At 37.4% G+C, this 12,875-nt stretch overlaps 1 protein-coding gene across 1 annotated transcript in view; it reads right to left on the reverse strand.

Moving 5' to 3' along the window:
* Positions 1–12,875, reverse strand: part of LOC128660296 (serum paraoxonase/arylesterase 2) — a 221,747-nt gene that overhangs the window by 44,997 nt on the left and 163,875 nt on the right. Inside the window, exons 6-7 of the mRNA XM_053714070.1 lie at positions 5,472–5,672; positions 1,957–2,038 (exon numbers count right to left, since the gene is read on the reverse strand). Of these exons, the coding sequence (XP_053570045.1) occupies positions 1,957–2,038; positions 5,472–5,672 (283 nt within the window). The remainder of the gene's footprint in view (positions 1–1,956; positions 2,039–5,471; positions 5,673–12,875) is intronic.

Raw genomic sequence — 12,875 nt, forward strand, 5'->3', positions numbered from 1 at the left:
ATTCTGAACACAGCTAAAAGGGTGTTCACACTTATGCAACCATATTATTTTAGTTTTTTATTTTTATTTCCCTTTACCTAAAAGATTTCAGTTTGTTTTTCAATTGAGTTGTACAGTTTATAGGTCACATTAAAGGAGGAAAAAGTTCTGAAATTATTTATCTTTGTCTCATTTTTCTACATCACAGAAACCTGACATTTTAACAGGGGTGTGTAGACTTTTTATATCCACTGTGTATATAAATATAAAATATATATATATAGTTTTGATAGTAAATAAAAAAAGTTATATTTCTGTTGAAATGGAGTTTTATTAAAAAAATTTAAGAAATTCTCTAGTACGTTGGACAAGATTTTGTCTAAAATTCCCAGTCCTGAAGGGTTAAATCATCACACTATCTTTGCAGGGCTGCTGTCTCTGTCTTCCACACAAACAGGAAAAACACCAAGGGTCTTCAAATCACAACCAAGAAGATTATACTATAGAAAGTGGAAAACTCACAAGACCTGCAGCACTCCCTTGTGCTCCACTGATAGTTTGCTATATGAAACAAAAAACAATCACAATGTCCTATACAATTGTTAACAAACATTCACCTTCATATTACGACAGGAGTGTGTCAATTGGTGGACGTTTCTGATGTCATTTGGAAAACTTATTTGGGGTAGAGATTTGATCTGCATTGTATATTTTGGGTATAGCACACTTAAAAAGTACATGAAACCCAATTTTTTTTTCATGATTTAGAAAGAGCATGCAGTTTTAAACAACTTTCCAATGTACTTCTATTAATTAATTTGATTAATTCTCTTAATATACTTAGTTGAAAAGCATATCTAGATAGGATCAGTAGCTGCTGATTGGGGGCTGCACATAGATGCCTCGTGTGATTGGTTCACCCATGTGCATTGCTATGTCTTCAACAAAGGATATTTAAAGAATGAAGCAAATTAGATAATAGAAGTACATTGGAATGTTATTTAAAATTGTATTCTTTATCTGAATCATAAAAGAAAAATCTTGTGTTTCATGTCCCTTTATGTATGTTAGTGTATTGGGTTATATATTTACAATATACTTTATTTTGTTTCTTATTTAATATAGCAATATTAATAATTATATTCTGGTGGATCTATGGGGGGAGTGTTTGTTGACATTTGTAAAGGAGATTGGGATTTTTAGGGGTTTGAAATAGCAACTTATGAGTGTCTTATCTAAGTTCACTCACTTGTTTTAAAGTATTATTACTGAGGAACCGATGGTTACATTGCTGAGAAATGCGTTGCATATTAGGTTTACTCCATGGGGCCAACATATCAAGCTACGAATGCAGCAGTTTCCGCACGAGCCATCAGGCTCGCCGGAAACATAAGTTAAGAAGCAGCGGTCATAACATCACTGCTCCTAAACTTATCCCCCACCTCTGAGGCGGCGGATAGCAATCATCCCGATCAGATATGATCGGGATGATTGACACCTCCTGCTAACGGCTGATTGGTCGCAAATCTGCAGGGGCCGGTATTGCACAAGCATTTCACTAGAAATGCTTTTGCAATGTTAAATGCTGACAGCGTATGATGTCGGCATTTATCGATGTCCGCCAGCACAATGTTAAATCGGCCCCATCGTTTGTTGTACCCTATGTTGTACCCTAATTTAATTCCATAATTAATTTTAATACACTCTAACAAGTGTTGCCATTTGTGCTGCAAAGAATCGCACAGGATGAGTGCAGAGAAATGCAACAATTGGACTTTAGCATTTGTATCAATTTGAAGCACAGAAACTGTTCCAGATACTGGATGATCAGCAAGCTTATCCAATGTTAACAGCCCAGCCTGCTCCTGTTTTTGTATATAATTCTAGCTGACTACTTACTGTATCACACCCTACTTTGTGCATGAACATCAATACTGTCACTTCTGTGCTACATAAATGGAAGGTAACACATCTCACCTTTACTGGTGTGAGGGACCAGTTTGCATGTTTTTCCAGGACGTGAATTTTATGATCCATTATATCAGCAACATAGACATACCTCAAAAACACAAACAAAAAAGCATATTAACAAAAATAATAGTTCAATTAGTTTACTTTATCCTGTCAAACCATTAATAATACACAAATTCTAATAGTAACAGTTACTTAGGGCACAATGAAAACATAATGTAATGCATGCACCTATGTATTCTTGCTATCTCCAAATAATAAACCATAATAAACTTCATTTACATGATACAGGAGTTACAATACGTTTATAATTGAAAGCTAGGAGTTTAAGTCTATAGACAACTTTGTTTTGTAGAACTTAAGCTACATTGTAAGATATTATAATAATATGAATATGTACTTCTCAAACTGGAAAGCACTTCTAAGAAAATGTGCCAATAAAAGTTGCTGTCCCTGGGGCACGTTTTATATAAATATAATTGTGACTCCCGCTATAGAATGCGTCTAGTCACTGATAAAATTGTCTTGGTAATTGTTAATAGTGAATGTTTACAGCAGAAAACAGCTTCCGATCCACAGCAATAACTGTAGCTGCTGCGGTAACCAAGGACTTGCTGATTGCAAACGCTATCAGATAGAATCAACATTTGTATAATACTGACAAGTAAATGAATAGCGGAAAGTAATCCACAACAGCGTATATCTGTACAAGAATACCCGCATATAATTTATAAAGATTATTGTAGCGGCAATGGTAAAACAAGCTCCTGAAAATAAGGCAGTATGGGGCCTATCTATCAAGCCGTCAACCGCAAATACGCCGGAATTCCGCATCGTAATTGTTGCAAGATTGATCCGACTTAATTATCAAAGCCTACAGACTGGCAAAAGTTTAAATTTGTGACATAACATATGATCCGCCGGTCTCAATCCGACCCAGATTAATGCTTACGTCATTACAGATGTGTTCCAATATATATTCGGCTCTGACACTTTTTCACAGTTATCAAACTTTTAACAGGTACGCACACGGCTGTTTGGACGCATCGTACCTGGTTTTTAATCCGCCACCCTGGAGGCCGCGGATGCCATAGAAATCAATGGGAGTCGGAAAGCAGCAAAAGCTTATGTTCGATGCTGCAAGACAAAGAAATATAACCCATTGATTTCTATGGTAGAAAACAAGTAACGTTTACACCTAACACCCTAACATAAACCCAGAGTCTAAACACCCCTAATCTGCTGCCCTGACATTGCTGCAACCTAAATAAAATGTATTAACCCCTATCCAGCTGCTCCCCGACCCCGCCGCAACCTAAATAAAGTTATTAACCCCTATCCCGCTGCTCCCCGAAAACCGCCGCCACTAAATAAATGTATTAACCCCTAAACCTCTGGCCTCCCACATCACTACCACTAACTAAATCTATTAAAAAAGAATTACACCTAATCTAATAGCCCTATCAAAATAAAAAAGCCCCCCCAAAATAAAAAAGCCCTAGCCACTTACAGTTATTGAAGTCCCGTTTGAAGGACCCATCTATACGGCGACCACATGAAGAGGATGCTCCGCGCCGGATGTCTTCAGGATGGATGAAGATAGAAGAGGCCATCTGGATGAAGACTTCTTGCCGTCTGGATGAGGACTTCGCCGTCTGGATGAAGATGGAACAGGCCGCCTGGATGAAGACTTCTTGCCAGCTGGATGGATCCTTCAAGCAGGACTTCAATAACTGTAAGTGGATCGTCGGAGGTTAGTGTTAGGTTTATTTAAGGGTTTTTTGGGTGGGTTTTATTTTTAGATTAGGGTCTAGGCATGTAAAAGAGCTAAATGCCCTTTTAAGGGCAATGCCCATACAAATGCAATGGGGAGCTTAGGTTATTTTAGATAGGTTTTTTATTTGGGGGTGTTGGTTGGTTGGGTGGTGGGTTTAACTGTTGGGGGGGGTGTTTGTATTTTTTTTTTACAGGTAAAAGAGCTTATATCTTTGAGGCAATGCCCCACAAAAGGCCCTTTAAGGGAAATTGGTAGTTTATTGTAGGCTAGGGTTTTTTTTTTATTTGGGGGGGGGGGGGCTTTTTTATTTTGATAGGGCTATTAGATTAGGTGTAATTCTTTTTTATTTTTGATAATTTGTTTTTTTATTTTTCGTAATTTAGTGTTTGTTTGCTTTTTGTAACTTTGTGTTTTTTTCCCCTGTAATTTAGTACTTTTAATAATGTTTAATAGTATATTTAAATAATTTGAGTAGGGTTAGGTTTCTTTAATATGTAATTTAGTTTATTGGTATTTTAATTTAATTGTAGTATAATAGTTAGGGTAGGTTAATTAATAGTTTAAAATAGTTTATTTTAATTCTACAGGTAAGTTTTAATTTATATTAAGATAGGGATGATGTAATTTTAATTTAAAAGTTAAGGGGTTGTTAGGTTTAGGGGTAAATAGCTTAATATAGTGGGGGGCTGACGGTTTAGGGGTTAATAGGTTTAGTTAGTGGTAGTGATGTGGGAGGCCAGAGGTTAAGGGGTTAATACGTTTAGTTAGTGGTGGCGGTGACAGGGAGCGGCGGGATAGGGGTTAATAACTTTATTTAGGTTGTGGTGGGGTCGGGGAGTGGTGGGATAGGGGTTAAACATTTTAGTATAGTGGCGGCGTTTAGTGACAGGGTATAAATAAAGTTGGGAAAAAGCCAAAAGAGACGCAAGAATGATGACTGCTAGTTAACAACAGTCCGATACTCACCGCCCCGTACTTGGTGCGTGTCTTTTTGCCGGCTTTTTTTAGAAATAAGGAGAGCATATTGAGAGAGAGCATATTGATGCTGGCGAATGAAACACAGTTGACGGCTTGATAGATATCCCCCATTGAGTACTTATACAAACATATAGGTATCTATGAATAGCCACTAGTAATCAGCTGCAGTGGAAACACTCTAACCTGTGCAACAATTTCGGTAGCTCCTGCTAACTAAAAACATTCAGTCATACAAATTATATTTCACAACATTATGACAAGTGACTATAAATAGCAGAAAGCTATAATACATTGCACTGATGTGAATGTTGTGTCTGAAAAATTACCCCAATAAACTTGGCGTGAATGAACTGTGAGTATGTGAATTCTAGAAAAATAAAAATGTTGCCTTGCATTTGTAAAACATATAAAAAGAGGCACAGCAACCTTTATTGGCACAACTTCTGATATGTGCTTTCCAGTATGAAAACTGCACACATTTGCTGGTAAACCTCTTAAGTAAACAATCCTCACAAATGAAAAGTGTAATAATTAGGGTGGCCATATTGCCGCTTTAAAAAGGGACACATATGAAAAATACATATGTCAGGGTTCTTATACAAAACATTTCTTTAAACAGCCCGGAAAAGAGCCCTGACATATGTATTTTTCATATGTGTACCTTTTTAAAGCGGCAATATGGTCACCCTAGTAATAATAGGATTGTTTTCACGTATTATACACCTAAGTGCTAAGTCCCCAATCTTTGTTACTAATTAATATGTACTTCTCATCAGGTGACACATTGATTCCGTTAGAAGAATAAAATCCAGATGCCACTTGTTTAACTTCACCAGGACTATAATATACCGCATTCGACCACGCTAATCCCAGGACCATCTCCACATGTCTCATGGTATAATCAGTAAAGTAAAAATCATTGGTGGCGTAAAAACTTTCAGGTCCAACAGCTATTATATCATTCACGCTGTAAAGAATAAAAAAAAAAATATATATATATAAGATTAAATGGATTGTTATACATGGCTCTTAATATATTTGGAAAACAAACAAATTAAAAAAAAATGTTTAAATAAGCAAAGTAACATGGCTCACTATTTAAAATCTATTTTAGGTGGGCAATACAACAGGTGCTAATATTTTTACCCCATTCCTGTAAGAACCTCTTGCTCACTTCTTTTAAATGTATTTACTGCCTCTCAAATTATCATCCTTGCTTCTAAAAGTGCCAAAGGCAGCCCTGTGCTGAGCTCTAACGAGCAGTCCTGTGCAGAGCTCTAACGAGCAGTCCTGTGCAGAGCTCTAACGAGCAGTCCTGTGCAGAGCTCTAACGAGCAGTCCTGTGCAGAGCTCTAACGAGCAGTCCTGTGCAGAGCTCTAACGAGCAGTCCTGTGCAGAGCTCTAACGAGCAGCCCTGTGCAGAGCTCTAACGAGCAGCCCTGTGCAGAGCTCTAACGAGCAGTCCTGTGCAGAGCTCTAACGAGCAGTCCTGTGCAGAGCTCTAACGAGCAGTCCTGTGCAGAGCTCTAACGAGCAGTCCTGTGCAGAGCTCTAACGAGCAGTCCTGTGCAGAGCTCTAACGAGCAGTCCTGTGCAGAGCTCTAACGAGCAGCCCTGTGCAGAGCTCTAACGAGCAGCCCTGTGCAGAGCTCTAACGAGCAGCCCTGTGCAGAGCTCTAACGAGCAGTCCTGGGAATTATTGTTATATCGCCCCGTCATTGTCTGGGAGCTTTCTGGCAGCTGATATGGGGGGGTAATATCAGAGTGCATATAAAAGGCCTTCAACATGTTCAGAAGAAGCAAAAAAAGAGATTATTACAGTCATATTTTAAAATGTAAAAATGTATCATGTATTTATAAAAAATATCAAAGGGACATGAAACTCAGACTTTTCCTTTCATGATTCAGAAAGAGAATACAATTTTGAACAACTTTCCAATTTACGTCTGTTATCTAATTTATTTCAATTTCTTGGTATCCTTTGTTGAAGGAACAGCAATGCAATACAGGTAGCTAGATGAAAGCTAATGACAAGTCAGCAATCAACAGCATCTGACCCTTCCAAGGTATACTTTTCAATAAAGGACAGAAAGAGAACAAAAATGAAAGAAAAAAATGGGTAACCCTTTAAGCGGTTTAGGGTATTTTTTGTTTATTTAAATAATTACAACATTAATGCTACTATTATACATTAAATTACCCAACAGCAAAGACAGAGCCTAAGTTGTAGCAGTGTTTCTCAACCCCAGTTCCGAAATTTCATTGAGGCCCAGCTTTCCCTTTCTGAATAAAGGCCAAATGATTGTGCTACAGAATTACCCAAGGACTGGAGCTGACAAACACTGCTCTAGCATATTTCTTTTCCCGACACATACTTGACTATTGTGCTTTACTAAAACCACTACATTAAAAAAACCAAAAAAAAACCTTAAAGGGACAGCCTAGTAAAAATTTAACTCATGATTCAGGTTGGGCATGATATTTTAAACAACTTTCCAATTGACTTCATTCAATTTGCTTTGTTACCTTGTTGGCATTTTTCAACAGCTAAACCTAGGTAGACTCAGATTTCTAATTAGTTGATCGCCTCTTAGCTCAGAGCATTTTGAAAGTTTTTCACAGTTAGACAGTACTAGTTCATGTTTGTCATATAGATAACATTGTGCTCACTCCCGTGGAGTTATTTAGGAGTCTGCACTGAGTGACTAAACTGCATGTCTGTCAAAAGCACTGAGATAAGGGGACAGTCTGCAGAGGCTTAGCTACAAGGTAATCACAGAGGTAAAAAGTGTATTAATATAACTGTGTTGTTTATGCAAAACTGGGGAATGGGTAATAAAGGGATTATCTATCTTTTTAAACAATAAAAATTCTGGTGTAAACTGTCTACTCCAGAATTGTTATTGTTTAAAAAGATAGATAATACCTCTATTACCCATTACACTGTTATAGCAATACACTTTTTACCTCTTTTTTTTTTTTTTTTCCTTTTAATCCTTTTATTTATATCCAAAAAGAAGAGACAAACAATATATATATAAAAAAAAACAAATACATCAAAAAAAGAAGAAAAGAAAAAGGCATACAATACTCAACACATAAAACAAATTACATAGAATAAATTTCCCCAAAATAGCAACAATAGCAACAAATTTAAATCAAACCAGTTACCGGTTCCCAAATTGTTCATTTTCCTTGTCCCTGTCCCTCTATCCTCCCCCATCTATTTCACAGATGCTGAATATCCATATTAAAAAAAAAAAGAAAAAAAAAAAAAAAGGCCTCCCCTCCCTTAACTCTCACACACTCCGCTCCCCCCTCACCCCTCTTCTACCATCTCCTGCACTTCTCAGGTTATCTTTAGATTAATAATTTGCTCTATATAGAGTATCGTACCCTCGCTTTGACAGCAAGCAAACTCTCTCCAGTTCTTAAGAAAGAAATTTCCTCTTCCCCCACTCAGTTTAGACTCAAAGGCTGCCTTTATCATTGAGTCAAGCAAAAGATTTTTCACTTCCCTCATAGAGGGGGTTTTAGAATGTATCCAATATTTAAAAATAAGTGTCCTCACTATTATTATTACCATACTTATGAAGTTTACTAATTTTCCCCAAGAGTTATGGCTAACTAGAAAGAGGATAGAGTCCATTTCTATATAGATCCTCGATTTCCCTATTAAAGAAAGATAATACTCTAACTTCACCCAAAATTGTTTGAGCTTAGGACAATCCCATAACAAATGGCCCAAATTAGGATCTTGAAAAGAACATTTGGGACAAACATTAGTCACTTCTTTATTCCATTTAGCCACCCTACGAGGGGTTAAATAGTCTCCCTGAATTAATCTAAATTGTGATTCTCTATAGTAAGAAGCCGAAAAAAGTCTTTGAGTAAGTTTAAGCCTGTTCATGAGTGAATTTTCTAAGTCAGTTGAATCAGTTATTCTGCCCCACCGTTCAGCTAGCTCTTGTGACACATCCTTTTCTTCTAAAGATAGAAGAAATCTGTAGATATTTGACAATAGCCTTTTCTCTGATAATTTAGCATTAATAAGAGGATAATCCTCCCATATATGGGGAGAAATTCTATGAAGACCAAGAATATAACTCTTAATTTGTAAGAAATAAAAAATATGGTTTCTCTGAATTACTGGAAACTTTTTTTGAAATTTATCAAATGCATATACTTTATGTTGGTTATAGTCATAAAAATCGCTAACAATCAAAGGATTAACCGGTGGCCATCTTTCGTAAATAGCAGTCATATTACCCAGCGGAAATCTGGTATTACCTTTTATCGGTAACCATTTAGAAACATTCGGTGCTAAACCCAACTGTTTGGATAGCTTCCTCCAACACAGCAGTATATCCTTAAATAATGGGTGGTCAAAAATAGCCCTACTGAGCTCCTTGTTGGAAGCGAAAAGAACAAAGTTCAGGGAGAGAGAGGAACAAACCTGTCTTTCTAGAGACTCTTCTGAATATGTAAAGGACCATTTTAACCAATCTACTGGAAATCGCAAGATGGCAGCCTGATTATACCATTCTAAATTAGATAATCCTAACCCTCCTTTACAATACGGTTGATATAGCCTGGCTAGCTTAAGTCTTGGTTTCCTTCCACTCCAAAGATAATACCTTAATGCTTGATTGAAGCAAAAAAGATCAGTTTTCTTAATCAAGAAGCGGAGCATTCTTAATGTATACAAAATTTTAGGAATAATAAACATTTTAAACAGGGCCACTTTACCAGTCAAAGAGACTGGAAGTGTCGCCCAAGATTTCATCTTCTCTTCAGTGTCTATTAAAACCGTGCCAATATTGTCCCTATACCAATTAGCCGAATTGGCTGAGATCTTCAGCCCTAAATAACTCAGAGTCTTAGTTTCCATAAATTGATAGGTTTGGAGGTCCACTACATCTTGTTTTAACCAAAGGATCTTAGATTTTGCAAGGTTAATCTTATAACCTGACACTATACTATATTGATCCAATAAGTTCACGATTTCTTCAACCTGCTTTTTTGGGTTGGATACAAATAGTAAGAGGTCATCCGCAAATAGTGCAGTTTTAAATGTCTCCTTTCCTGTGTTAATTCCAATAAGAAGATTTTTTAATCTAATAGCTAAGGGCTCAATTATAAGATCAAACAACAAAGGCGACAAAGGACACCCCTGTCTAGTACCTCTTGTCAAAGAAAAAACGTCCGAAATCCCATAATTTATCAAGATAGAAGCTTTAATGTCTGAATAGATATTAGTCACGAAATCCCCGAACTGCCCCACAATCCCAAACCTCCCCAATACCTGTAAAAGGAAGGGCCATTCCACTCTGTCGAAGGCCTTCTCTGCATTCAAAGATAGCAGGAAGGCCTCCGGCAGAGCCAAGCCGCCCCCCCCAAAGTAACAAATTACGTGTAGAATTTTCCTTATATTGAATTCCGAGGCCCTGCCCATAATAAAACCCGCCTGATCCTGGTGGATTATACTAGGGAGAATTAACTTCAGCCTGTCGGACAGAATTTTCATTAAAATTTTGTAATCCAGACCAAGCAAAGAGATTGGTCTATACGAAGCAATGTCCGAAGGGTCTTTGTTACTTTTAGGGATTACAATAATATTCGCTCTTTTAAAATTGTCTGATGTTTTAAGATTTGATCCAAAATACGCATTGTAAAGGTCTACTAAAACCGGGCCAATCTCAGTCCGTAACATCTGATAGAACTCCAGAGGTAAATTATCTGGCCCTGGCGTTTTCCCCCTAGCCATTGAACTGATTGTTTTCTGGATCTCCTTTTCAGATATCGGTTGGTTCAAACACTCACAATCTACTTCTGAGATTTGAGGAATGTCAGTTCTATCAAGAAATTCCGTAATTTTTCCCATTTCAGGTCTCTGAGTTGAATAGAGATTTTTATAAAAATTCTGAAATAGTTGTGTAATTTGCTCCTGCCTAGTATATGATATACCCTTTATTTTCAAGGCTGCAACTGGTTTCCTCCTCGTTTGTCTCTTAAAAGTTGCAGCCAGCAATTTACCGGCTTTATTGCCAAACTTTGCGAATCTAGCAGCATTCCTATAAAGAAGTTCCTGTGCCTCCCCCAATAAAAAAGTCTCTCTATCTTTCCTTATAGAGAAGTAGCTTTCTGTGTTAACTTTATTAGGATTTTTTAGATACAGGGCATATGCCTTCCTAACCTTTTCAGATAGATCCTTCTCTTTTCCTACCCTGTCCCTCTTTAGCCTTGCTACATATGTGTTAATTTCTGCTTTGATATAAACTTTGGCAGTATCCCAAAATAGTTGGATATTTTCTCTACAAATGACTATTAAATGTCCCAAATTCTTCCCATGTGTTCAAGAGAAAGTTTTTAAATCTAACCGAATCTCTAAGATACGTAGGAAAAAAGAAGCAGTTGTAGGTGAAATTTAACTTTGTTTTAAAAGATAGAGTTACTGGGGCATGATCTGATAACACAAAGTCATGTATATTGCATTTCTCAGTTCTAGTTACCAAAGATTCAGAAATGAGGAACAAATCCAATCTTGATTACCTTGTATCTATGCCTTTGCAGACTGCCCCCTTATCTCAGTTCTTTTGATAGACTTGCATTTTAGCCAATCAGTGCCCTCTCATAAGTAACTTCACTGGTGTGAGCACAATGTTAAATATAGGCATACATGAACTAACACTCTCTAGCTGTGAAAAACTGCCAAATGCATTCAGATTGAAGTGCTTAGAAATTAGCATATGGACCTACCTAGTTTCAGCTTTCAACTAAGAATACCAAGAGAACAAAGCAAATTAGAAGATAAAAGTAAATTTTTTAAAATGACATGCCGTATTAATTTTGGCTAGACTGTTCGTTTAACAAAAAGATAACAAATGTTGCTATATGTTCATTGTAAACAAACTTACAAAAAAATGAATGTATTCTGAATGTATCATCTGAACATTATAATATTAACAGCCTACAGTAAAAAGTATTTATGGTAACATTCCAATCTTTTTGATATTCAAATATTAGCATTTTTTCTATAGAAACATTTAAATGGAAAAACAAATGCCAAGAATATTCACTATACCATTTCAATTGTAAATTTTCTGTTTGTTATTTTAATGTTTTATTAATCTTTTAAAAATGGTCTGTGCAATCTTAGGGCCAGATTACGAGTCGCATGCTAACAATTACACACGAGTGAAAAGGGTTTTATCGCAGGTGTTTGAGCACGTTGGGTGTATCGCTCGTATTACAAGTTGAAAGTAAATGCGAACGCATGAGCACAATCGCGATTTAAGCTATAATGATGTTTCACAAAACAAAATAAGTGTCACAAAACACATCAAAAACACATTACAAAGTACACTTACACTCATTATAACACCATCTAATAATAATTATTTTAAAAAAAATATTGTACAAAAAATTTATAAGGGCTCAAAGATATGAGGTCTCAGGTGTTAGAAAAAAAAGGCAGACAAAGGGCTTTAACACAGAGAGACATACATATACATTGTCACAGATACCAGGCTGCCAAGGCCACCTCCTCTCATATTGTGGAATTATTGTGTCCCCACCAGCTTCCATTGTATTGTTACTCTGATTGCACATTGTCACGGAAAGAGCTGATCTCTGCCACATGGCCCCTTAATGCCTTGCCGAGCTTATGGAACTACTCGCCGGCTGGGCTTGCTAGCGGTACCCGCTAAAATTTAACCTAGGTCACTCCAGAGACCCTTTGCCCCAGAGCTCCACTCTTTTGGGGGTTTGTTAGGCCTTTGGTAAACAGGGGTTGGGGTGAGTGCTGAGGGGGAGCTCGCTCGGGAATCGGGGGGTTTGGACACCCCCCACCTTAGGCTGTTCCTGAGTACCTTTGCCAGGCTGTCACTCCGGTCCCCAGTAACGGATCATGCCGCTTTTTGGACTGTGGCATCTGGGGACCAGGAGCTTTCCAATACCACTCCCCGGGATCACCCCGAAACCACTACTTAGATACTGTGGGGGTTTCTATGTGACTATGGCCCCTATGGAGTCGCCAACCTGTCTGGAGGGGCAGGAATGGCAGGATCAGTTAAGGCTCTTATCAAGATAAGATTGTGTATAAAAGCTGTGTGGTTTTCTCAATAAACTCTGTGTTTCTTATCACCTTAATACTGGTCTTGTCTGGTT

The sequence above is a fragment of the Bombina bombina genome, chromosome 5, assembly GCF_027579735.1.
Source record: "Bombina bombina isolate aBomBom1 chromosome 5, aBomBom1.pri, whole genome shotgun sequence".
Lineage (NCBI taxonomy): Eukaryota > Metazoa > Chordata > Amphibia > Anura > Bombinatoridae > Bombina > Bombina bombina.